This window comes from Oncorhynchus mykiss, chromosome 12 (genome assembly GCF_057628025.1).
Source record: "Oncorhynchus mykiss isolate SJ-2025 chromosome 12, ASM5762802v1, whole genome shotgun sequence".
NCBI classification, from domain to species: Eukaryota; Metazoa; Chordata; class Actinopteri; order Salmoniformes; family Salmonidae; genus Oncorhynchus; species Oncorhynchus mykiss.
In genome coordinates, this window is record NC_143033.1 from 353105 (window position 1) to 380012 (window position 26908).

The window sequence follows — 26908 nt, forward strand, 5'->3', positions numbered from 1 at the left end:
GAATACTACCAGGACGATTACTACAATGGAAATAGGAACACTGTCACCCAGGTTAAGGTTGATTTTGGAGCAATTGGTAGAATTCGACGAGGTACAACCTTTCAGTAGCCACGTCTTTTGCTCCACTTGATAGAGGACAATTTGTTTACTTTGACAGACAATGTGTTATGTATAATAATAATAACAATAATGTGTGTACCTGTGTGTGTGTGTGTGTGTGTGTGTGTGTGTGTGCAGAATAAAGACTGGATTCGTAATATATTTGCTGCCTCGTGTGCTTTATTATCAACAGGGGTGTTGTACAACACATGGAGTAGAACTTTGACGATGACAGGAGTTGTGATAAATGTCAAGTCTTTCTCATGCCCCGTAGTGTAGTTGTCCTCTCCTATGCCTAGTCCAACAGTGGCGTAGGCTGGTGGTCTTCCTCGGCCCGATGGACATCATTCACATTGTATGCAGCTAGTTGGATTAGGGCCTCTTCGTTCAGAGCGTCCAATGCTTTCACGGCCTCTTCAGCTAGGATCATCAGCCTGTTATCATCTTGCTGTAATGTATAATCTATTACGTCTGCGGTGTCCATAGGTGGCATTTCCTCATGGGTCTGGGTTAGGATGGCCTCCATGGTCTTGAGACGATTTCCAGGTTGCGTGCTGTGTCTTCTAACGGTTGATCATCAGCAAGCACAGTGACACTTGTATCTTCAGGGCACACTGTCAAAGGGTAAAACACAGCAATGATTAGGACTAGGCTGGTCATGGCAATTGCAGCGTCACAATTGTGAACCTGCACATTTTGTTAAATAACAGCTATTGTAATGTCAAAGTAGTTTTGAGTCGGCCAACCCCATGCAAAGTTTGGTCTGTCAGTCAGTGTAGAGTGTGAGGAGCTACCCTGTGTCTCGACCCGGGATGTTCTCCACCTGGGCTGTTAATCCTAACACACCTGGTTACTCGCAACACTACTCTTTTTATGGAGCCACATCTGGTGCTCTCTCCGCGCTTGTCTTTAGTCTACCACCTAGGGTCTGTCAGAACCGCAGTGGGGAAGTAGGCTGCTCTTCTCTGACACTGTTATATGGCACTCATTGTGTCACACAAGAGTCTAACGGTGTTGGGGAGGTCGCAGTAGGACTCAGCTATTAACTAATTTCTGCATAGACAAAGAGTAGTTGAGACAATAATGACGAGCAGGGTTAACAGGGTAGCTGAGCAGGGCACGAGGCAATACACTGGGCACATAAGGGATGTCAACGTGAAACGTTTGGTTCAAGCTTGGACAGGGCACACCCCTGCCAACCTGGACATGTCTTTTGAGGAGTTTCTGCTCATGCCATCGGGGGAAACTGAACGTGTTGGTGTTGGGTTCGCTACAAAGCACAGACAACTGATCAGGAAGATTCTCATTAAGTATGCTGACTCAGTCAATATCCTAAATGTCATGCCTGGAGTAGGGGACACTAGACATCACAGTCCACTCAGACGCGACCCATACAACTACCACTTGGACAGAGACGGTGCTGGTGGGTGTGAATACGGGGACCAGGATAGACTGCACGCACAGGAGTTTGAGGTGGACGATGATCTCGCGGCATACATCACGGAGATGAGGCTCCAAGAGGAGTTGAACCGCAGCCATGTACCTCATAGCACAACACACCAAAGAACTTAGGTTGTAGTAGCCTAGTGCCATGGCTAATGGTGTTCAACGGGAGTAGTGAATTAACCGTTTACACGAGCCAATTGTTTTCTCTTATTAACTACGTACAATCCGAAAGGGACCAGTACAACCGTTTGTTATACATAGCACAAGGGAAGGACTCGAGATGGAGAAGATTGACACCAGTGTGAAAGCGTTCCTAGATAAGTACGATCATGCGAAGGACAGTTCCAAGTTCCTGGGGATGAACTTTATCGTTTTTACCGCCTTGCCGGTGAACGCTCTACGAGCCATGGGTGTCACGGAGAGGTTCATATGTGACCATAAACAACTGGTGGAGAAGACCACTCAGAGGTGGCTGGGGCCACATGTTCGGATGCTGCAAGATCAGCAGGTAGCGCAAGTACAGCAGCAACAAGGCGAGCAGGAAGCTACACCATGGTTGCAGGAGCACAATAATGTCACCGCACGCTCCACAAGCCCAGATTTTGCTTATCGCACTCCAGCTGTGCCCGCTGATACGGTATATGCCACCTATCAACACAAGCTCGGGGACAGTTGCTGCAGACACTCTGCGAGAGCCGACCGTGTACGAGATCAGAGCCCAGAAGCGAGGTGTGCTAAGCCATCTCAAAGCCAACAGCAGCTGTGCTCCGAATTGAGAAGGGATATGAGGCTGAGGTCCGATGTTAGAAAGGACACGGGCCGGATGAGGTCCGCTGCGGAACGGTGGGAGTTAGAGTAGCAGTCCCTAGGAATATTGAACCAAGAAGCGCGGAAGCGTCCAGCTGAAAAGAGACACGGTTATTCGGGAACAGAGGGTGTCGGCCATCCGACCATAGTGTTAGATTTGACTAAAGGGTGGATGTCTCACCAAACGGTTTAGATTTAGATAAAAAGGCATTTGGGTTAAGACATCTGTACTAATAGGGTTCACTTGTTCCATATCTGACATACGACCTGACTCAACTTCCAATAGACCGTATCCTGATTGTTTGGTTCAGACTCACCCTTCAGCCAAACTGTCTATCTATCTATCTGATCCGAGTTAAAGACTATCCAGAGGTGCTGCGCCGCTCACACCCAGCCGTGACTGATAGACGACTCGGATACCTGCAGCTGTAATGGACTATACCACAGCCCCAGTCTCAGCCCTAACCCATCCAACGACCAGCGCCTCTACCACAGGGACCACTACTACCCTTACCTCTTCACGAACTGAGAAGGGGTCTACACCTCTCACTATACCAAGTCACCTCCCGAACACGTACAGCCACCACACTTTGCAGTTGTGTGATAACCCAGGCCATTGCAACCCATTCCTAAAGGACTTTATCGACATTGAGGCTGCGGATGAACAGCTTCGAATCTACAACAAAAGGTACCGGGACACTGACGAAGACACTGATTCCGAGGAGTCGTACGAGGACGACGCTGACACTAGGGACGAGGGCCCCTTAATCGAAGAAGAAGAAGAAGAGTCAGTGTATTGGTCAGACCCAGACTATGATCCCGCTCTCAGATACTACCAGGAAGATGAGGTTGCGTATCGACGTGCTATTGGCCTAGACTTCTACGACCACGGTGACGGTGGTGTTTGGTATAACCCGGGTGGATACATCAAGGTCGGCGAAAGAGCAACAGGGGTTGTCTTCGAAGATGAATAACACCATTGTATTGCCAACCTTGTGCTTATATATTATAACCAGACTTGTTGTATAATAGAATATCTATGTGTACCTGTCTATGTCTTGCTCTTACTGTAACCTCAGCTTGAGAATAATAAAAATAGTCTTCACATAATATGTGGGACATGTCCATTGGTCATTGAATCACTTTGTAACAAGGTTACACAGTGCTACTATACGTGGCCGTGTAGTACAATGTCACTAGTTTCAAGTGAAAAGGAATCAAGAAGTATCGGACATTGGCCAACACTGAATATCTAGCCCTCATGAGGCACCAAGGTCATGCAGGGAAGGCCCTAGGACAAGGAGATGAAGCATAGAAGGGATGAAACTTTGGGATGGGATACGTCTTTGAAGATGAATGACACCATTGAATTTGCCAACCCTCTGATTACATATTATACCCAGATGCCTTGCTTGTACTGTAACCTCAGATTGGAAATAATAAACAGAGTCTCCATATAAGTTGTACACATGTGCATTGTTTATTGAATCACTTTGCAACAAGGTTAAACATAGATAGATACGTGCTACTTGTAATACACCTCCCCACTGAGGCTGATAGACGTTTCACCGCTGTATATCTCGTCTCTGGTGTGGCACAGAAGTAAGAACGCTGAGAGCATATCGTCTCTGGTGTACTCTCCCTGTACAGACTTTTTGCCACCTGTAATCACGGTGCTACCTTTCGCGGACTCACTGATAGTTACCATGGACATTTCTTCTCTCAATTTTCCCAGTAGCATTTTCCCTTGCTCAGCGTGAGCCTTGTCAGTGAGCCTATCCCCAGGTAGGGCTATGATGTCTCGTGTCTCGAATACACTCGCCGTAATATCTGTGGCCACATTGACTCCCTTTTGCGAGCGCCTGTACATGAACACGTCCATGTTGGAGCCCATCTTGTTGCTGGAGCCAGCACCCTTGGAGGTTCCTATGGTCGACTCGATCATCCGAGTGTTTTTGGTGGCCTCGGATAACACCGCCCATCCCAGGGACATTACTGTGTCACAGTAATAGAGAGTTTCTCTATTGATGGCAAATACCGTACTGAGAACCATGGCGAGTTTGGTCTTGGCACCGACATGCTTCCCTAGCATGTACTTGTTGTTGATATGTGACCACTTGCTGTAGAACAGGACCTTGAACCCAGAGCGTACTAGTGTGTTCTCTATGAGATGTTTGACGTCGACCAGTGCGTTGACGTAGGTGTTTTGTTCAAATACCACGACCACAGGTACTTCCTTCCACATTACTCTGGGCATCACAAGCTTCAGTAGTCTGATGTGGGCGCTTAGCAGGGCGGCGTAGACACGAGTAACCTGATCCAAATCGCGTATCTCCAGCTCCTCCAGGGCCATAACCTGAGAGAGACGGATGAAGATACAAGAGTAGAGACAGGAGTTATAAATGCATCGCTATTGATAGGGCAATCGTTGAAGACAACTCACAGGAATCTAGACATGTTCTGTCCCTCTTGTAAAGCTGCTCGCGAGGCAGTTGCAGCATTGCTGACGGCCCCATGGGAGTATCTCATCTCACACTACGAGTTCATGATAGTGTTCACTTCCTTCCAGCGCAACATTGTCTTCTACTCTAACATGGATCACGGCCAGCTCAGAACCCTATATAGTCAGATCGTATCGTTCTCACCTGCTAGGATACTCATGATCGACAACTTGATCTCAGTCTACACCAAAGGCAGACTTGGGACACAAGTACAAGGTGATTCTTTCGATGTGCCTTGCGAGTTGACGAGGGCTATAACACTTGCGATAGGCAACCAGGTCCCGGAGCAGTTCATACACGAGTGCATCTCGAGATGTAACTGGAAGGGTTACGGTGAAATGGTTCTTGCAGCGTTCGCCTCGGCCGACACCATTCGCAGCGGACCCCTTAAGTACTTGGCCGTTATCAAGGAGAGCCGAAGGGAAAGACGATCTCTTCACACCATCATATCTCTAGCGGTCACCGGGTGGATGGTGAACCTGTCAGACTCCAAATGCACATGCGGCACCTGGGGCCAGGCCCTGGAACTGATCTCCTGCTTCGTACCCGATGCCGAGACCACGTTGACGATCCAGGACGAGGCTCGCATAAGAGCTTACATTTGCACCCTGTTAGACCTGAGCCCTCCTCCGAACACATCGTGTCGTGGCGGGGAACACAAACAATTAGATTACGGATACATGTTTAGAGACCTTCTGGTGTCGGTCTTTGACAACGTGACAACTCACCACTAGCTTTCCACTTGCCAACTCCACAGCACAGCACACACCGGCACAGGACCTAGAGCCACCTCCGAATGTTGGGTCGAGACACAGGTACGCTCTGACCACAGACGCACGACTCATATATTCCAGGGTGACACTGTTATTTGACAGGAACTTGTTTATGACCGAGGGCTCGAAGGGAGTGGTGTTGTCGGTCTTGGTATCAGAGGACGAAGTGCTGCTGCTACCCGTGACTTCGCTCTCGAATCCTTTCGGAGTGACCATGTTCATAAGCTCCTTCAGATGGTTGTCTACGGATATATGTTGTGGACAGTAGACTCCGAGGCAGAAGCAGGTCGGGCCCGGCTCCCTTTCGTGATACCTACACTTGAAGCTCTGCGACACTACGTGGTATGCGGGCTCCCCGTCATCCCGGCGGATATCAGCCACTTTGGTCAGCCACGGAGTGTTGTTGACATGACTTGTGATGTGCACTTGCTTTCGTCCTCTGAACGCAATGTTCGGCAGCACAGCCAGTAGCACCTTAGAATTAACAAAGCCCACTTCGTCCACCAGAATGAGATCGGCGCTCTGCCCTCTGCTAGCCTGGGAAGACACAACATACGAAGAGATGGGAGTGGTTAGGCCACACTGTTCTTATGTCATTCAAGATAATAACACTGGGGATTGTACGGTTCATAGTCTCAAGAAGGACAGCGGAGAGCAAGGTGCTATTAGGGGCAGTGGATAGCAAGGAGAAGAGCAACAGCAAGAAGATAAAGAAAGCAGCGGAGCCCGCTACGCAGCGGACCCGGGATGAACCATTCACACATAGAGTTAATAGAGGATCCTCAATGGGTTTCCTACTGTGTTGAGAACGAATGCTCTTTCAGAGATCACAGTCAGGGGTACGTGTGCAGAACACACTGCAGCAGACACGTGTGCTCAGGTTCCAGTTGCTCCTTGATCCAGACTATGGTAACTCGGACCCGATATCAGACTGGCTCATTTGAGTCTTCGTGTCCCGTTGCGTCTCTGCTCGTGTTTCACAAACCTCAGTTGGAGTTCAGAGGTCCGTACTACATACCCGATAAAGGGGATCCTGTGGAAATGGGTTACGGTGCGAAGGAATACCAACCAGGGAAGGCTGTGTGCTGCTCGGAGGGGGACGGTAACCATATAATAGTGAAAGCAAGCTTGTCTGTCATGATCGCATTGTTCTCAACAGCGCTAACCAAAGGATTCCGTAGTCAATATGATATCATCGACAAGAATCAGAGCGTGAACACCTCGTCAGGTACCCCGTCCTTGTCATGGATGGCTAAGATATTCGAGCTGGCTGAGGAAATAGAACTTAAGACCAAGCCCGAGCTGCCTTGCTCACTAGAGATGTCTTCGGTTGTAAAGGAGGCCGTGTTGAAGAGCGCCGTGTCCATATCTACCCTGTTCGACTCTCGCAGAGACAAGATCAAGCGTTTCATGAAGAGAGTGACATGCAGGTACAACGACAAACACGCAAAGAGAGCTGACTTCTATACCATGGTGGTAATGTTGGCGTTATGTTTCTTCCCATATTTAAAGCATCGGGTACTGTGTGACCTATTTAACAACAGGACTCTGGTGCTTATGTGCTTTGACAAGACTCGTACCAGACACAACCAGTGGTCTACACTCTCAACTCATATCCACCTGCACGTCAACCAGCCAGAGTTTGTAACCAGGGTGCTGTCCAACATCCATCTCGACAAGGGGCTATCGATTGTGGTCACTGTAACCTTGGACAAGTACATGGCCGACGCTAGCTACTCTGACAGAGAGGGTTCTATGGCTCACACACAGACTCCCCGTGACCACAGCGATCAACTCGGACCGTGCGAGGTTACAGATGCTCCCGAGACCGCAGAGGTCTCTTCACTACAACGAAGAAATCCTAAGCGACTCATCGGGAAAAGGAGGACGCCTTGCTCTGCGGGATACTATGAAATGCACGAGGGGAGAGTGGATGGGAAGGTGATGCGCTTACAGCAGCAATAGCAGCGGCGAGGCCAGGTCGACGTTGCGCTGTGTATGTGTTGTCAATGGTGTGGTGTTCACATTGGTGCGCAAGGCTTGTGTTATTCTATGTCACTGTACAATAAACCATATCGCACCCACTACACAATGTCTCCTTGGTTGTTTTTATTCATGTGAGGGTCCTTGGTAAAGGAAATGAATGGAAGAGATTGGTTCATGTGCAGTAATTGTGCTTTATTCAGATATTGCTGCATAGATATAAACAACACAGGTTCAAGTGAGTCTGGTGTCCATAGTGTCAAAGTGGTACAGTTGATCCTTGGGGTTGTCCTTCACTCTGTGATTTACCAGACCCTTTCTTCTTCTTCTTCTCCTTCGCCTTCTTCTTGTTGTTGTTTTGCATGCAGACAGGTCTTTTCCACTTCATTGTAGCATTACTCTTACGTTGCTGCCTAGGACGCACAGCCTGCCCGCTCTGTCTTTTTTCCATGTAATCACAGAGTAATGTTTCGTGATTGTCAGCAGAGTGTTTTGCACGCTCCGAGTTGTGCTTTTCCAGTGCCTCGCGTTTCCACTGTAAGTTGACAATGCTGGTTATGGGAGCGTCACCGAACTGCACCAGTGCGTCGTACGAGTGCTCTGGGCCGGATCTGATGACTCTATCCGCGAAGTCTCTCCTGAACGCTATCCCGCAGTGCAAGCAGTTCCAAAACTCGTGAGAAGGGCATGTATGCCGAGGCTGCCGCTCCCGGACGCAAGGAATCTGTTGCATCTGTGAGCTCTGGCGCTCGGGACAATCTGAAACCAACATGATCTTGGTCAAAGACGTAGATTCCTTCACAGGCCATGTCCTTTGGTGAGTCTCCCATTCGTACGTATCCATGAGTCAGCTGTCGAAGCGTACAGTAGGCAGTGATGTGGGAGAATAACCATATGAGAGAAGCTATCTTTCTGTTATAGGTGGTAGGTTGGACTGTCTTTTTCAACTGTAGCTCAACCCCCTTGACCAAGGGCAAAGCGATCATAGAGACTCTCTTGGACGCTGTTATGTTCTTCACCAGACTCGAGGCAGTCTCTATAGGGAAGCCCGATGCTATCAAGTGCTTGAATAACACGACTCTCTCTGCCGTGCAGTTATACCTCAAGTTGTATCTACGGACCGGGCCTATCATTGCCATGCACATGTAAGAAAGCAGCTTATCGTTGGTACCGGTGGACGCTGTTGACCTTAGGTTCATTCTCAGCTCTTCGACTTTCAACAGAGCCCTGAGTCTGTCCCGCTCAGCTTCGGGGTACTGCCCAGCTAGGAACTGGGCTCTCTCCCGACTCCTATTCAGAGATCCGTAAAATTGGTAGAGGCAACGCAGGGGATATGAGCTCAGATATCTAGGGGCCTCTAGCTCCTCCAGTGTGTGGCTATGTGATTGGAGTTGGTGGAATATGTCTTTACCCAAAGTCTTCTGCTTGGTTATCTCATCGCGTCTCTTCAGGGACTCCAATTGCTCTAGGAACTTGAGGGGTTTCATGCTTTCACCGGTGCATCGATCGTCGTCGGTGGCATCTGTTAGGAACACGCTACAACAAGGTCCGGCTCGCACCATTTCGTCGTTGTCATCGATGCGGAGTTGACACGACTCAACCTCTTCTACGGGGATGTCTTTCTGCCCGAACATGAACTGCTCGTGCCTGAGCGTGAAGTGGTAGCACATAATCTTCCTCCTCACTTCTTCCCAGGTATCGACCGTGATTTCAGTTTCGAATAAACACTCGGGACACTCCTTGGTGTCCATAGCCAGCTGCGGCACCATGGGGTACCGGAGCATGAGCGAAAGGAAGTCCTGCAGCGAATCCAAGGTGTTGAGGGACTCTTCGTGAGAGCAGGTGATGACTTCTCTGCCCAGCTTCGCGTACACACCGATTGCTTCTGACAGTGTAAGCGGTTGATTTGGGTTACCGACTATGGTTTCTCCCTTCTCTACGCCTCGGCACGTGAGCCACACTGTATATTCGTTCACCTGTTTGTTACAAGGTTCTTCCGGTGTGGACGACGATCGCTTGGGCTCCTCAAATGACTCTAGGAATTTCTCCAGTTGTGAGTCAATCTCTCCCAGTAGCCTCGCTCTGCACGCCAAGTCGTACAGGTTGATCACTGTCATTCTCTGCCCTTCCTGATGCTCGACATCAGAGCCTCTAGCGCTCCCGGGGCTACGGCATCTGCGATCTGTCTCTGTCCTTCCCACTCCGCTAGACACACCATGAGTCCTATCCATCTGGGGTCTCGTGAGCACGCTGGGTGGTTCACATCGCTTCTCTTGGAAACGGAGGGCCAAAGTGTGGTTAGTTGCGTAAATGCAGATATTCCAGCGTCGCCGATAAACTTCTCTGGCAAAGCGTAGTGAGTGGCGAACCTGTCATTCCCCGCACAAGGCAAACTGGCCTCTCTTTCTAGGTTGTGTGGTAACTCCCTGAACATGTAAGCTAGGGCGCCCGCTCTCCTCCTACAGCCCGTGGTAACGACAATGCAGCGGCTGATCTCCCGAGCTAGTTTAAGCATTTCCTCTCTCCCCTCGCGCACCACAATCACAATCCTTGGGTTTATAGGATATACATCAGGGGAGACGCTGTCGGCTAGGGCAAGCGTTGCCATTACCATGTTAAGAACCATAGACCCAGCGGTGTCCGACTCCCCGTGTGCAAACACGGGTCTCAGTCCGCACCCGTAAACAACCACGGTGTATACGTCGTACATCAAGGACAAGAACTTGTGTGGTTTGTAATACTTCACTAGCCTGCCGTTGTTGTCCAATTGAGCCCTGCTCCTGTAGTCCTCGTTGTGGACGGGCTCGAAGAAGACATGTCCTCCGTCACCAGGGAGCCTGGGGATGAACTCAATTTCGAGACATGAATTGAGTAACATGAAACATGCAACTCCCCTCTCACGCCACTCACAGTTCACCATAATGGGCCCTGGGGTCCCGGTGTCTGTTTCTTCGCCTTGTTCTTCTTTGTGGTCTTGGTCTTCTTTATCATCTACTTTGTCGTCTTCATCGTCTACACTCCCCTCCGATCCGCTGTCGACCTGATCATCAACCCCCTCGGATCCGTTTTCCTCGTCAGAGTCCCCGTCCGAGGACTCTCGTTTGCTGTCGGCGAACTCGGGTTCGTTTTCCTCCTCAGAGTCCCCATCCGAGAACTCTCCGTTGCTGTCAGAGAACTCTGGTTCGCTTTCATTGTAGCTCACAGGTTCGCTCTCATCACAGCTCGAGACTTCACCTTCCTTATGTCTAGCAAAGGACTCCTTGTAGTCGATCAGGTACCAAAACCTCTCTCTCCTAGGTATTAGTTTCCCATCAGAGCACCTCTTCCATTCTTGCAGCTGCTTGCCGTGCCAAAAGCAACCAGCCGAGTCTCGAGCGAGTGCCTCAGTGAAGTCCGATCTCCCAGACTCCCATCTGTACTTTAACTCGGACACTTTGGTGCAAAATGAACCCGGGTCCCTCTTTGACCACGGCAAGGGTCTCTTCCAGGTTTCCGGCCCTCGAATTCCCTTTGGTAGACAGTGCAGCTTACAGAACTCTCTAAGTGACCGGTTGCAACGAACGTGTACCTCCGAACAGTCACTCTCCCCGCCTTTCACGCTGTCCAGGGGTGTCTTGATGACAGCGTGTGAGCCTGCTTCCCCTTGCATCGCAGACACTTTCAATGTCCCTGGGTTTGAATGTAACACCAGGTTGCCAGAGGAGTTGACACGAATAACCCCTTTAGACTTTGCGAGCAGAACGTTCACGTCCTCCCTATTGCAGCAAGGCTCTTTGCAGGAGATCAGATACCCCGTGCTACTTGTTTTCAGAACGTCTAAACCTGGGGGTAATGTGTGAGTCCACCATTGTGTACTGGAGTCAGCCTCGGGTGTGAAGACAGTCACGGTTCGGGATCTGAACGGCCCCGTTGCACCCGCAAACCATGCCAGTGCCCGCTGCAGGTAATTGTAGAGCCCGCGTCTTAGGCATTTTATCTCGAGCTCTTCATGCACCTCTCCCGAGAGCATTCTACACGCTAGGGCAGCCACAAACTCTGAAGCTGTGCATACCTCGTTGTGGTAAATCAGACTCAAGTCAACCGGGCTGTCCCGCTTGGTGTCATCACTGTGGCCATTGAAATCGTGACAGGGGGACGCGTACCACTCTCCGGCCTCGACAATCATGATTAGGTTCGTGATGGGCACCAGAGCGTCACGTCTGAACATATTGAGTCCTTTGTTCACCACCTTACAAATACCTCTGGTCCACACCTTTTGGGTAGGGCACGTCAGCACCCGGGAGCACAAGTCGTCGAAGCCTTTCCACGCAGCCGGGTCTCTGATTCGAGCGGTCCTCGAGTCAATCTCCACCCGCCCGAACACTGGGAGCCTTCCTATCCCCCGTGTGCCTCGAGAACTATTGAGCCCCAACGGAACACTGGCAGGAGGAGCGTCACACAGCCACTTTACAGTAGCTACGTGAGATCCCAGGCCCCCTATCACCTTCAGGTTCTCGGAGAGAGGGTATTCCAGCTCCCAGTCCTGATCCCGCGACTCCTCAACGGGAGCCTTTTGGAAAGTCCACTGAGTAGCTACCAGTTGCTTCCAAGACATCTGGGTAGCCTCGTACCCCTCTAAGGGGTCCCGGCCTCCGCTGCGCATGAACATGTCGTTGATTACCGAGCTCTTATTTTTACACTTGATGCGTTCTCGTGAGTCTACCGGATCGGGGTCTGGCCACTCGGGGTCCTCTTTCTTCAACACTTCCGTTCTGTACAGAGAGCTGCTCTCTACGACCACTGCCACAGACTCCAGCTTCTGCACCAATGGCCCCTCGTCCCTCAGGTAAAACAACGGGGACTCGGACGCGAACGCGATAGTGTAGCCGTCTACCACCGTGATGCCAGGGTATCGGATGACACCGTAGGACCTGCTCGCTAGACGCATGAACATCCAATCGCCCAGACTGGTCCTGACCTTACTCGGGAAACGCTCTACCTTCTCAAACTCAAACACTGGGCCCAGCGTACTGGAGTAGGCTCGCAAGAGGAGCTGCTCTTCGTCACCGCGAGGCAACAGCTCGCATCCTTCCCACAGTTCGGAGGCCTGTATGGGCGAGGGGTTGCAACACCTCGACAGCAGAGGCGCTAGCCTATGGTCCTGAGCGCACAAGAAGGACCCGATGGTGTTTGTCCTCAGCCTCTGCGAGTGGAACGGCTCGTCCGTGCCCCTCGTCCACACCGATGATCCTCTGTGTCTAGTGAGGGTGATCAACTTGCACACGGGGAAGCAGTTTACCCTGCAGCTTTCCGCCAAATGGCTCAGGAGAGCGTAGACCGGCGACAGTTCGCCCCTGCCGTGCACGGTGAACTCGTAGTCGAGCATCACGTCTCCTACGCTCATGTCCGGCACGCACGGGTGAACGGATCTGTAGAACCAGGACAGACAGGCGCTCACGTCAAAGTTCCTCTTGGCACCGCGTGTGACAGAGACCCTGGCGCAGTGACCCAGTAGCACTGCCTCGTCTAAGCACGCCTCGTAAACGGAGCCGCATTCACCTGGAGCCCTGTCTGCCCTAACCATGGAGTAGTGATTGGGGTAACACTTGATTGTGAGGTTGAGATTGTATTCCGGCAGGGGGTAGGAGAGCATATCTTCGTCACTCTCCTCCAAATCTGTTTCTTTCGCTATCTCGATTGAAGGGAAGAACTCTCCATCTCCTATGGTGGACAGGACCACCGAGGAGCCCATCTTCTGCCTTTGCAACCTAAGCCAGGATCTCTTGTACAGTGGCTGCTTACATCCAGGGTCTCCAATGTCGGGGTTGTCGACGGCCACATCGAACAGGCACTGTTGTACCTTCCTGCGACAGGTCTTGAAGAGACGAAAGAGTTTATGTTCCTCGTAGCCTCTCGCGTTCTCGCTACATATGGCCTGCTCAATCTTCGACATCTCCACGACTATACCGCCATCGGCAAAGGACCCCGAATCGACTTTGGTCCTGACGCTCTTGGGAGAGTAATTGAGTTGAAAGAAGCAGTCATTGGCATCGAGCAACTGGGTTTGCAAGGCACCGCGTGTCTTCTCCGGGACAATGACACAGAAGTCATCGGTAAGCAATGTAGGTTCCCCTGCCCAGCTGGGTTGGGGTACAACTCCGGTGGTGTTCGGCATCTTCAACACAGCTCTGCTGTATCCGTGCTTTGAGTTGAAGACTCCGCAAGCCCTCAATATTCTCAGGTTCACCAGCCCCAGAGTCCGTATCCCGATGGTGATCCACTTGAAACTAGAATAATTGCAACCTCGTCCGCGGCCAAACAGGACCAAATGTCCCGTTCTCTGTCCGGTCCTCGGACCGGTGCCGATGACTGTGGATATGTTTGCTATGACTCGATCTTCGTTGTCGGTGTCATCCTCGGATTCGCATTCAGAGCTACGGCACTCACTCTCTTCCTCACAGGCGTAGTCACTTTCCTCCTCACCTGTGTCTTTGCTTTCCTCATCGTCATCTCCCTGAATGTCCTCCCAATCGTCGTCTTCACTCTCTCCCTGGCTAGAGTCCTCACTGTTCTCTCTTTGCTCACTGTCCTCCCCGTTGCTTTCCCAGTCGCTGTCATCCTTGCTATCGTTGCCAGCTAACCCGTTTCGGATTCGCAATATCTCAGCTTCCAGCTCTTCGCACATTACCACCTCTCCACCCGAAAGGTCCAAGTCCACAAGTCCGGAGTGAACTTTTGGGTTGGCCGATACGATCTTTCTGAGTTCTGATAGAATGGGAAGAGATTTCACCGTCAACCTGAAACAGCTCTTCTCCGAGGCGACAAATGCTTCCTTCAGACACAGGTACGACAACAGCAGAGTCTGAGCCTCTCTCAGGCTCAGACTGGACATGAACAAAAGCTGAACGGGGCTGCTAGCGAGCTCTGATTTGGAGACACTTAGTTGCCTGAAGACATTGAACGCGTACATGATGGCGACACAGCCAGCGAAACGTAACACCAGTGGTGCGACGATGTCCATTGTTCCAGGCAACAGGCATACCGATTGATTGAAGATGTGAGTGTTTGACCTGAACCCTCTCGGTAGGACCCTTTCATATGCTGAGTTTCTTATGACGTGTAGCGTGGGCACCTCGCTTCTGGACCGCTCTTTCCCTATGTGCCCGTCTTCCTCACCTTGGCAAAGGCTGCAGTATATCACGACAGGAGGCACGCCCGGGATACCCCTCTCAACTCTGAACAGACAGCGATCACACGGGAACCATTCCGTTATATACCCGCTCGGAGCCGACATGTTACTGGCCCTCAACTGAACCGTCCCCGGGTCTCCCTTTGTCATGCTAGCCATACTCTTGGGTACGATCACCACAGCGTCTCTCAATATGTGTCTCAACACCACAACGTCCTGGTTCTCCGCGAGAATAGAGAACCCCGAGGGGAGTCTGGTCATGTCTCTCAGAGATGCTAACCCCTCGTGATTATAGTGGCTAAGGGAGCTCGAGTGTTGAGCTGTGAGAGGCTCTAATTTAATCTCCCCGGGGATGCAGGTACCTCCTAGTGTCGAGTCTGACTCTAGAGGGTCCAGGTCTCTCAGATCCAAGCACTTGCCTTGATCGGGCAGAACACATTTAAGTCTGAACTGGATACCCAACTTGCAGTCCCCTAGAGCCAGAGCGCACAGGGTGCGGACTATCTCCTCTCGACAGTCTTCGTCAAAGATCAGACATATTTGGGTCTTCCACGAGGCGACCAAGCTGTACAGAGATACACCGTCTGTCGTGTAGATGTAGCCCGCTCCCACCTTCAGACCTCGAATGTCACGCTCCTTGACAGTGTAACATGTCCGCCAGTTTGAACACAAGCCTGCCACTGTACCATGCGAGTCTGAGCGTCGGCAGATCACCAGGGAAGGCAGAGATGGCGCTCCGCCACCTTGTAGCCTAAACGCCACGTCTGAGAACACGGATAGGGTCTCCTCAAAAACTGCAAATGCAGTCTCGCCAACGGACAGTTTCCTGGGGATACGGAGGTCTGTGTAATTCTCTATTTGGACGACATGACCTCTGCTGTCAAACGTTGTGAACGTACCCTGGCCAGTCCGCACCCTGTACACGTTATTGGATATACTGAGGGGTGCCAAACCAAGAGACCTCTTGAGTTCCCCTTCGTACAAGACCCTGCACCTCACCATGAACCTAGATAGCCATTTAGGATCTAACTGGGCAAACACATCACTGTGGGCGCCGAATAGGCTCGATAGTTCATCGTCCGTGAGCCGAAGCTTTCGCCATCTGAGACAGGTGTAGATGTAGAAGATGTACTTATCACACATACGAAGGAGAGATCTCACATTACACATTTTGGGGCTCATAGCAGAGATACAGTTGTGTCCAGCACGACCGGGTAGGCTCGTGTCAATGAAATGGCCAGCGGGAAGGGAACCCTTTCGCTCTGGAAGAGGGCTGACACTTTTGATCATTCTCTCCCCTTGAGAGCCACCTTGGCCAGGGTGGTTAAAGACATCTTCTCAAAGTACGACAATATCTTCAGGACTGAGGCGATGTCCTCTGTGAGGCCAGGCTCAGCTCAGTCGACCAGCGCGCTGGACCCTGTAAAGGGAGACACGGTGGAATCAATGGAAGAAGGATCTGTGCAATATGAAAACGAGAGCGAGCAGAATCATGATTCTTTCCATGACATCAGTATGAGTTCGGAACATTCCTTTGACGAGGTACCTGGGAACCCGCTTAGAGTTATACGTTTTGGAAATAGCGACAGTGAAGAGACGATGTCAATACCCTGCTCTGACCAGGGCAAGGACGACCACGATGACTATTATTACCACCACAATGACGAGGGCGCTCCCGGAGCCGAACAGATACACGGTCCGTCGTGGAAAGTTACAAAGTGGACCTCTGTAGACCTAGACCGAGAAAAGACGCCCGGAGGAGGGCACGGGGACCGATCGACCGGTTCCAAACGTAGATGCATGCGATGCGAAGCCTATGACGCCCACTGTAAGGCCGCAGCTGAGAACTACAGGCGGACCCTCTCCAGCTATACCAAGACCGTTTCTGAGCTTATGATAGGTTTCAAGAAGGTCCTAGAGAGGTATCCCGAGCTTAGAGTCGACTCGAGCGACGAGCATCTCCACCACATGGTGCAGGCTGCACTGGGGCGTAACAACCTCGTACAGGAGATGGTTCGCCTGGCTGCAAAGAGACAAGCTATAGATGTTCTCAAAACAGAGCCTGAGCGTGAAGATGGTAAGTGCAACAGTGACGTTGTTGCCGTTCACGAAGCCCTCAACACGTGCTATACCGACAGCGAGACGCTCAGGATGATCCTCCAGCGCTACACCAATCTGTACGTTAGATACATAGAGGTGTGGAGAGAGATGTGTTCCAAGGTATCAAGGGACATCACGGTGATGGAGTTTATCAACCTGACTCAGGACAGGCCTGGTGTAAGCCACGGGGAGCCTTGGTCTGAGGCAAAGGCCTACTTGGCTCGCATGCTACACAAGGTGGGCTCTATCACCCCACGGGCCGTGGGTGAAGCTTGCGCCCGGGCGCTCAGGAATATAGATTACAACCTCTCGTCAGCGCCTAGGGATTTTGAAAAACGTAAAGGGCTCGTTGACGCCTCGATACAGGACATCCGCAGCCGTTTAGACAGCAGTTCAGCAACGTGGAGTTGGGACTCGTGCATGAACGATCTGCACTTTGACATCCGCAGCGACCTCACGGTACTCGAGGCCCTGATCGGGGCTGGGGAGATCTCTGTGAAGACTCTGCTGTACGAGAGATCTATGCTTGTCTCCCAAGTGAGAAAGATGACCAGGAACCAGGGCTCTCTCGAGCTGCGAGTTGCTCATGTTCAAACAGAGCTCAGAGACTCAGTGTCTCGGTGCCGGTACGCTGAGATGAACGCTTTGCAGTGACCAACCCCTGCCGTCTGCGAGGCAACGTTGGAGCGGCGTGTGTAGGTACTAATCTAGCACTTGCATCGCGGATAGGGCTCCCACAGCATGGATTCGGGTTGTGATTACCTGCTCTACAGCAGAGGAGAAGATAACCGAGAAGAGGACAACGTCGACAACGAGTTGTGTCTACACTGTTGTCATTATAGGAGTCAAGCAGAGTCAATAAGATGCAACGGCGTACACAACAGCCCCGAAGTACCCTTCCAAGTAGCTCGGACCGGGCGCATGGTACCTTACGTGGAGGTGTTCGAAGCTACCGACCAGGCAACTCAGGCCAAATGTACATTATTTGAAAAGTCTGAGACTCCCATACTCTATGTATACAATGGTGCGGTTATATCCCTACAAGGTGCGATACATACGCAGGACGTGTCGCCTAACGGCACGTGGCTATCAGGGAAGGATGAGTGTAGGCAGTCGTTATTGCGGTTGAGACAAGCGGGTCTGATCTGCACACATATGCCAGAACTAAACAGAATAGTCCTTGAACAAAAGAACGACGATGGGCTACTTTATCTGGCAAACAAGTGGCTGTTGAACAAAAGCAACATGAACGAAGGCATAGAGTTATTCGGGCCCTTTGTCTGTGATGCCATGCTAGCTCCGGTGCTTCATGAAATCCTTCGTTCAGATTGGATCGAAGAGCGCAAAGAAGTACGTGAGACCAACAACGAGCTAAAGCTAGGATGGGCCCAGGAGTTCTATGATTTCAACAGTGTCATGAAAACCAGGACCGGTTCCATGGTATTTGCTCACTGTCGAAAATGTCCAATCGAATCCACCATTGCGCACAGTGACAGAATGGTAACGTTCATCTTGGACAAGATGAGATGGTGCGGCTACACTCCTTGGTCCGCTGTGCAGGCAGTGCGCTGCTCTGAAGGTCGCATTGGCAGGTTGAAATGTGACCGATGTCGGAGTCGACTCCTGACATCGTGTGTGTTTCTCATGGAGTGTGCCGCAGTGGAGGCGTCTCGTCAGCGCGACTGGCTGGTGCGAAACGAAGCTGTGATTCAACTGTGCTGGCTCCTGTATCACATCCACAGGCTTCAGATGTGTGATGGCCTGCCCTTGCTAGAAGCATGGACAGAGTCCACAGTGATACACTCAGCAAGGTACCAGGACTACAAAGTGAAGGCAGCGTCGTCTGACCTAGAAGCTCTCGTTGTGATGTTCGCCAATGATCACCTGCCAGTCGTATCCGAAACAGCCAAAGGCAAGAGCCCCGAGCACAGGTACAACAACCCTGGCCCCGATCCCAACCACGAGCTGGTACAGTTCATTATTCAAAACGACAGATTCTCCCCAAAGCGAGAGCCTGTCGTGTACCCGAGTAGAAGCGTGGACGACTTCAACATCTCGACAGCCGTGGACGTACTTACCAAGGCTCCAGACGATATGGAAGCCAGAGGCCAAGAGGTAGACGTGATAGCACGAGCCCTTGTGTTGTGCTTCCCTAGAGTTGCGGCCTCAGCTCTGGACGACCTCACCTTGAGGACTCCTAACACGCTCAGGTTCTCAGCTAGGATATGGCCCGTCTTTGTCAACAGCACCAGAGCGTGTTATCAGCTTTACAAAGCACTGGCCCTCCCCGTGTCACCCAGCCCCGTTTACACACTCGAGCTGCTAGCGAGAGGGTGGAGATGCGTAAGGCCAGAAGTTTTGGAACGTTTCATACCCATGAGCACAGGGGGCCGTGTCAAGGTCAGCTCCGATCATTACACAAAGTACCTTTTGGGTCCCGTCAACACTCTAGTCGGTCTCAGGCTGATAAGCGAATCAGAAAAGAACCTAACCATCAAACTGTTGCACAACGGTTTGCTACCTTGCTTTGCTGCAGAGGGTGACAGTGCGCCTGACCGACTCGTGAGCTCTACCATAGCTTTAACGTTCGCAGCTTGCGGGACACGCGTGTTAGAGTTAGCCGTGGATGCTGACACCACAGGCTCCCACATCACAGTTACCTCAGCCGGGTTGTTGTACTTTGCAGCCTGGTACGTGCTGGTGTACACTGGGACGTTGCATATGCAACCCACGTTGAAGAAGCGATTGTCCCGAACCGGCTCGGATGCTGACAAACACCTATGTCTATCTCTGAACCTTGAGCGCCTGACTGAGGGCTCGTACCATTGCACAGTCCTTGACACTAGAGAGATCATACAGGCTCTACGGATAGTGTTCCGTGACCTGCTCGACACGGACACCGTACTGCGCGTCGCAGAGCTATACGTTCCTGAACTGCTGGTGCAGATGCCCTACGCCAGTAGTCTTAACTTGATTCCGAGCAGTGTCAAGAGCGCAATAGAGAGCCGAGACAGGTGGTTCGTCAAGGAGCACGGGGACGGGTCGTACCTCGAACAGAATGAACCTCCCTTCGAGTACCTTGGCACTCTGGCACACAGCCTTCACAGTAGCATCAAGGGTAGCTTAACTAGGTGTCGAGCTAGACCCATCGCCAAGTCCCTTCATGGGCCAGACAGTGAATTTGACCCGTGGTGCACCACGCTCTGGGGTTGTAACGAGGACAAGGATCTGTTAGGACTCGATGATAGTTTACGCATGGCAATCAAAGACGCCGGCGAGGAGACCTATTACAATTCAGATGACCGTGAAGAACACCATCCCTCAGCTGGGACCTCTGAGCCCTATGGCTTGCTTTCACTTGAATTTCACTCACAGTCTAGTGAAGATGAGGCAGCTGGGGTACCCGAAGGAGAAGATGCCATCAACTATCTTCGGTTATGCAAAGGGCTACTGGTGGAGAATGTAGACAAGCTTGGGTTTCACAAAGGCCACAGATTCCTAACTGTGACACCATTGAGGCCCGACTTGGACACCAATCAACCTGTTTCAGCTACTGTAATGAAAAGACCTTGCATGGGAAACATCGCCTCCACTGTGTACATGAAGACGCAGGACATCGTGGACGTGAGCACGTGTCGCATCACCCATGGTACACTCATAGAGGCACTGTGGGTCCTCTTCATGTACTCGAAGAGTGTACCAACATCACCGGGGCCAGTCTCTTCTGACAATGCAGCCCCCGAGGAACCACGCACGCCCGAATCTCTGGCCGTGATGGTACACCTAGCAGTGAAAAGTTTCAGGCTCGAAACTGCCACTGCCATGTCGCTTGGAGTCTGCAATGACATAACTGCAATGTACAAGGGATTGTGCGATCAAGAGTCCCAATTTATACCCATGGTGGCAATTGTAGGAGGCCTGTTTGGAGTCAATATGGAGGTAAATGTCAACGGCTTCAACTATTATATCACAAACCAACACTACCATGGCCTATGGGCTCCCGGTTCCATCTGCTACAATAGTGGCATCTGGTACGTGATGGTCAAGGGTCTGAACGTACCCGTGGCGATACCCCATGAGCCGTCTACAGCTGACTGTTATCACAAGGGCACATTAGGAGCCTACTGCAGGCTGAACGATCTTAAGGTTGTCAGAGTGCCATCGGATAACTACTGCGGATTCCACACCGTAGCTGCACTAACGGGTGTAATCAGAGACAATGGCAAGTGTGACCGTGATGTTTGCAAAAGTATCGTCAGTACAACTGCAGAATATATAATAAAGAATAAGAATGACTCGGGGATAGGAGTGTACCTAGAATTGATTAACTGTACCAGCGACCAGGGTCTGACCGATGTTCTCATGCAGCAAGATAGGTGGTTGAGCATCGATGAAGTTACCTTCATGCTCATGGCACACGAAAGGCTCCCGGTCGTGATCACAGAACAGTCCTACCCCATCTATGAGCTAGGGTGTGCTCATTTCCTTATCAAGGCCCATCATTATGAACCTGTGGTGCATGTGTAAGCCTCACATCTATATTATCGCTAGAGGCTATATATAATGATGTGTAGTAGCTACCTAATGTGTTTGAATGGTATGAGATCAATGTGAAATAAACAACCACTGAGACACACTCTACTATGTTTATTCCATCTTTAATGCACATATCATAACCACGGTACTACAATGGACGTATCATAATGCACAGTCAGGTTGATATAAACCCCAAGAAATATTGAAACCCACATATTGTAATCACATATTGAATCACACATTCTGAAACACATTCTGAAACACATATTGAAACACAGGGATAACACAAAGCTACTCTATACATCTCAGTATACATTGTAATACATGCTGTGCTCTGTTAACACAAGTCTAGGCGTGCCTCCCTGAGCGACATTAAGCTCTTGATTGCCCTTAGGACGTTCACTCGCAGCAGCCGCAGCAGCCGCAGCAGCCGCTGCAACCGCAGCCTCAGCAGCAGTAGGGAAAGGTCCATGTGAGGCCGATGTAGAAGCTTGGTTCAGGTGACCTAGACAAGCCGCGGATAACATTTTCTTTGGTTGTAGAGCTTTAGAGATGCGCCCTTCTGTCACGTGAGTGTTACCCTTAAACACATGTGATACCTCAGCCAGTGATGGAACTCTTTCGAGAACGGGCTCGACTATAGTAGCCTTGTTCCATTTGAAACACTGGTTGTGGATCTGTATGTAGAACGGTCCGTAGGGTTGAACGTTCGAGCCCACAGTGTGCAGTTCCATCTCTTCGTACCTGTCGGAGCCCAGTATAGTCTCCCAAGTACTGGCTACCGAGATCGGTTCCCTTTTGAATGTGCACAGGTTGTACACAGTATAGAGTAAGTCCTCAGTGTGAGGGTTACACTGGGTCTGGGGCGGATTAGGACAGGCTCGTCTTTTCCCCCTTTGCTTGCCTTCCGTTTGAAAGAACCTTGCATAGCTTTCCACCAAAATCCTTTTCACATGACCTGGCAGAAAGTGAAGTAATCCCAGCTGTTCCATTGTCCTGTGAATGGTAGCTAACCCTTCCATGTCTCCCCCAATTGGATCCTGGTTCTGACACTCGTATATAGTGTCAGCAAGACACCCAATGAAGTCCACTCTGAATCCAGTAACCCATCGCCATATCCTTGCAGGTTGTATAGACTTCATAGTGAAGCCCAGAACCCGAAGAGATAGCATCTGTGCTCGTAGGAGGCATTGTAGTACATGGTAAGCCAGGATGAACTTGTCGGTCTCGGTGATAATGTTCATTCCGTGCACACAGCCTAGGTTCCACTCTCCGACTGCCTCGCCGACAAACACCCCTACCCCTGACTCGGTGATAATGGGTACGGTCATCAGATGCAGGGCGAAGGTCCTGGCCACGAACGGGTGCACCTGGAGAGAGGTGTGCATATCCAAGATATGTTGTAGAAGTTCCCCCTCGGCAAACACCCTGTGTACCAACAGACCGGTTACGTTTTGGATGGTGCAGACAGCCCCCAGGTACAAGGTGTCTGAACTTCTAACCATCAGGAGTTTAGGTACATCTTCCCTAGTCAGAGTCGGGTAGTCGCTGATTATCAGCTCAACATGTTTAAATCCCTTATTTGGAGGCGTCCCGACATTCACCGTTTGGTACGTTTGCATTTGCTTCTCGCAGCTCAGTCTACTACAGAGAATCTGATTGCGGTAACCCATCATGATAGGGTACCTCAGGTTGCTGTAGCACGGTGACTTGGATTCGATCCCGAACTTCCAGTTCTTTTTATGACACTTGGGATCCATGCGTAACACTCCTACCACCGGGGGCAAATTGGTAGGTTTCACCCAACTGTTGCACTGTGGTGGATGTGTCAGACCTACACAAGGATCAGTTATGGGGCTGATATGTCTGGTGGCTTGGTTAATCGTTGTATCCTTCAACCTTGCTCCGGCCATACCGGAACACGTGACATAAACCATCTGCTGGTATGGTGGAAGTCCCAGGTGCACCAGGGTGGCTTTGTTAAACCCTACCGATCTCCAACGTGAGTTATATTTCATAAACTCATCTCTTTGGTCACCTATCCATTGGAAAAGTGTGTCAATGCCCGGAACCTCATTATTGTGATTGGTTAGCCCTCTGTCATCATTCACTTTCAAAACATTTCCCACCACCATAGTCTTCTTTAGGGGACATGGACCAGGTCTGTCATAGAATGCATGCTGTCCCCTTTGATGGTTCATCTGCTGATCCATCTCGGTTACACCCTCAGGGGTTTGGGATACATCTACCATATCATGAGCAGGTCCTTGAGACACAAGGTCGACTGGCTCATCAAACTGAATCTGTGGTTGTTGCTCCTGATACTGTGACAGAGCCAGTCCACTGAGATTGCCTATTATCTCATTCCTTAAGCCGTCATGTATAATCCTCTTGAGTATCTGAGGATCTGCTGCATACTGCCCCCTGAAACAGTCAAACAGCAAGGAAGACATGTCTAATGAATTGGAACTGTATTCAGGAGGGGTACTGGTGTAGAAGGCGTTCCTGTTGCTGTAACGGGACCCCTTTTCAGACCGTACCCTGGAACTGATGAACCTCTCAGAAGCAAGGGTACGAGGTTGTTCCAGAAGGAATGCACTAGTGTCATCACTTGTCCAGAGTGGTCTAGATGTTCCTCCTTGGGCCAGTTGCTCGAAATGCACATTGCCGCTTCTAGTGTCTGCCGTCAAGTGTAGGTCTGTCGAGATGTCTGGCAGCTCATTCGCCATATCACAATCGACCTGGCTCACATTGTGGACATCAAGATACATGTCTGTGGTTCTTTTGGCAGATATTGGACTGGACGAGGAGCAAGCCAATTCCCTGATAACCTCGCTGCTTAGCATTTCCATGTGTTTTAAAGCATTCCCAGAGGCATCAATGTGAGGCATCTTTTGTGCAACCTCAGATGTAACCCTGCTGTTAGAGCGCTTGTTGGTGTGCCCGCAGCCTGCGGCTCTGTACGAGGGAGTGTAGGAGCTCACGGCCGAGGCGTTACACGACAAAGGGTTCCAAACCTGTGAAGGTTTGTCAGATACCAACGCACTAGGCAATCCCCGGTAGAGCTCTGGTTTAGGTGTAGTGAAGGACATGTTTAACCTCCGGATAACGGAAGCTTCCTTTTCCCTCAGCAATTCTATAACGCTGACATGCAGGGGTTCTCGGAAGCCTAGAGCTAGCAGCCTACCCTTCAGAGCTTCGGGAGATCTTGACTTCTCACCCAACCACACATGAGGACCATCGACCTTGCTCATATCCCTCAATCCGGCTTCATTTGGTTCCAGTTTAGACCATGTGTGGTCATTCACCAGACCGGTCCTGCAGAAATTGCAAATGTTCACAATGGACACGGTCCGGTCCCACCAGCCGTGGCTATCATCTGCAGCCGAGACCAGGTACCCTTTGGCGAACACTGTGTCTTTGGTGTTTGAGAACGACCCTCCCGTTTCCCAGTAGTTCTTCAGCTCCTGCTGTTTGTCCAGTAGAACCTCGTCACTGTTGAGGTCTGCATACAGCATAGCCAATGCCAAGCTAGCACACGCCATGCGGAAAGAGTCCTCGTCCTTGGTAGTGTTCGAAGACCTATACATCCTGGGCAAGGAGACACATGACAACAATGACAGCACGTCTCCGGTCTCCTTGTGGACAAGGAACGCTGTAGCCAGTTTCGGTTCTCGACACTTGGGCCCGTCGTAAAGTTGTCTAGGAGGTCTCTTGTCTAGCAGACACATGTCTCTGATAGAGCCCATTACACCTAGGAAGACCTTGCGGATGTTACACACAAGCCGCTCATCTAGGCGTTTGCCTCTCACGCTTGCCATCCAAGAGCTCAAGCTCTGCCATTGGAACTGAAGAGTTGTCACGAAATGCATCATCACAGCCTTGGCATGTCCCACATCTTCCAAGACCAGACAATCAAGCCTGGGTTCCAGTGTGTTGGTACATTGCATATGTTTCGAATCAACACTTACGAGGCCAGAGTCATTAAGCACAGATTGCCTCGCGGTGCAAGCCCTTACAGTCGAATGTAGCACGTCTTCAATGTGCAACCTGGGGATCAGAAGACTCAACGCGTACGTAGACACTTGTCCCTCAGTCAGTTTGTCCATTCTGGGTGACAGATCTAAAGTGTCGGACAAGGTGACCGGGTCCCTCTGCAATATCTCGTGACACAGGCAGTGCTTCGCCAGGAACGTGTACAGAGGTTCAGGTTTTCTGTTTGCAAAAGTGTCATTCCTTGGGTTCCATGTAGTCCACTCTGTGTGCAACTCGAGATACGAAGGGATGGACACGTTCAGCGTCCTGGTACTTCGTCTGTCTTGAAATCTCCACCATAGCTTTAGAAACGTGAAGGAAACGACATCGTTTCTGATGAATGTGGTAGTCCTGTCTTCTTTGAGGTGATCGAAAACATAGCTAGAGATACTGTGTCTAGCACGTGCGGTGTCATGAAATATGTAGCGTTTGTTGTGCACGAGGTCCAAAAACAACAAGACAAAGTAAGGCGTGTGCATAACAGCCAGGTGCTCCAAGCGACTCCGGGTAAATTCCCCCTTCAGAACCCTGTCCCGGGTAGCATTTACACTGACTAAGTTGTACTTTAACTTGTCCGTGTCAACAGTCGCTATTGTGCAATTGCACAGTAAGCAAGGATCCCCTACTCCGTCAGAGAAAAACTGACTCAGCCCCACAGGGCCCGGTAGGTTATCGCGATGGTAGTAGAAGTCATGATGTTGCCGTGATATGGGTAGGGAGCTTGAAGCATTCTGAGTACTCCGGTAGTGGTACAAGTAGTCGATAGCCTCTTCCGTGGATTGGAATGGTTCACAGTGGTCGAGAGCTCCCTGGTGAAGAGCCGCTGCTATGGTTTTCCACTTCAGCACATCATCCTGGCAGTCCATTGTGGATACTATAAACAATATCAGATAGGGATTACCAGTTTAAAAGCAATCATAGACCTTGTTGTTATAACACCACTTGCATAGGACTCTGGGATGTCCTACACTGTCTGCAGATATGTAAATATAATTTAAATTGACATGCCTCCTGTGTGTGTGCCTGTATTCCCCCTAACAGTCTATTTGTAGGTACATGGGCATGATATTCACAGCTTAAACATGTGCAGTGTGTTGTCATTGTCCATGACTGTGTGGGATAACATCATTTTGTATTTCATCTCCTCAGCATGATAGTACAGGGTATGCTGCACCGCAATTGCCAAGCAACTAGTTCCATCCTTTGCCAGTGCCCATTCTATCAGGGAGCTCTTAAACTCAGCTGTGATTGACCGGGTGACCCCGTACCTAACCCCGCAGCTAAATGGTGTGGGTTGACAGTGTCCCAAAGTAGGTAACTCGTACCACATAGCAAACGCTGAGTTGTTTTCACAAGGGGAGCCTATTCTACGTCTACCTTCAGACACCACGCCGATTGTGTTTGTTGCCAACTTAACATCGCCCATGAAGTATGTGTGTATGAAAAATGATTTAGTGGTA

The 26908-nt window shown here is 50.6% G+C and overlaps 4 protein-coding genes across 4 annotated transcripts; all 4 read right to left on the reverse strand.

Moving 5' to 3' along the window:
* Positions 1-3818: 3818 nt before the first annotated feature.
* On the reverse strand, positions 3819-5642 carry LOC149979054 (uncharacterized). The gene has a single exon (XM_090191354.1). The coding sequence runs from the start codon at positions 4703-4705 to the stop codon at positions 3878-3880; it is 828 nt and encodes a 275-aa protein (XP_090047480.1). The 5' UTR covers positions 4706-5642; the 3' UTR covers positions 3819-3877.
* On the reverse strand, positions 5519-6390 carry LOC149979055 (uncharacterized). Its single transcript, XM_090191536.1, has 2 exons — positions 6369-6390; positions 5519-6213 (listed from the first exon to the last, which is right to left on the reverse strand). The coding sequence occupies exons 1-2, from the start codon at positions 6388-6390 to the stop codon at positions 5519-5521; spliced, it is 717 nt and encodes a 238-aa protein (XP_090047662.1).
* Positions 6391-9722: 3332 nt separating this feature from the next.
* LOC149979056 (uncharacterized) lies at positions 9723-15947 on the reverse strand. The gene has a single exon (XM_090191537.1). The coding sequence runs from the start codon at positions 15945-15947 to the stop codon at positions 9723-9725; it is 6225 nt and encodes a 2074-aa protein (XP_090047663.1).
* A 5771-nt stretch (positions 15948-21718) lies between these two features.
* LOC149979057 (uncharacterized) lies at positions 21719-26534 on the reverse strand. The gene has a single exon (XM_090191538.1). The coding sequence runs from the start codon at positions 26312-26314 to the stop codon at positions 21719-21721; it is 4596 nt and encodes a 1531-aa protein (XP_090047664.1). The 5' UTR covers positions 26315-26534.
* Between the last annotated feature and the right edge of the window lie 374 nt (positions 26535-26908).

Bases quoted from the DNA above. Each gene is read 5' to 3' on its own strand.
- LOC149979055 (XM_090191536.1), bottom strand. From the start codon at position 6,390: ATGTGTGAATGGTTCATCCCGG. The intron at 6,214-6,368 runs GTCCGCTGCGTA...GAATGACATAAG, and splicing joins GTGTGAATGGTTCATCCCGG to AACAGTGTGGCCTAACCACT.
- LOC149979057 (XM_090191538.1), bottom strand. From the start codon at position 26,314: ATGGACTGCCAGGATGATGTGCTGAAGTGGAAAACCATAGCAGCGGCT.
- LOC149979054 (XM_090191354.1), bottom strand. From the start codon at position 4,705: ATGGCCCTGGAGGAGCTGGAGATACGCGATTTGGATCAGGTTACTCGT.
- LOC149979056 (XM_090191537.1), bottom strand. From the start codon at position 15,947: ATGTGTAATGTGAGATCTCTCCTTCGTATGTGTGATAAGTACATCTTC.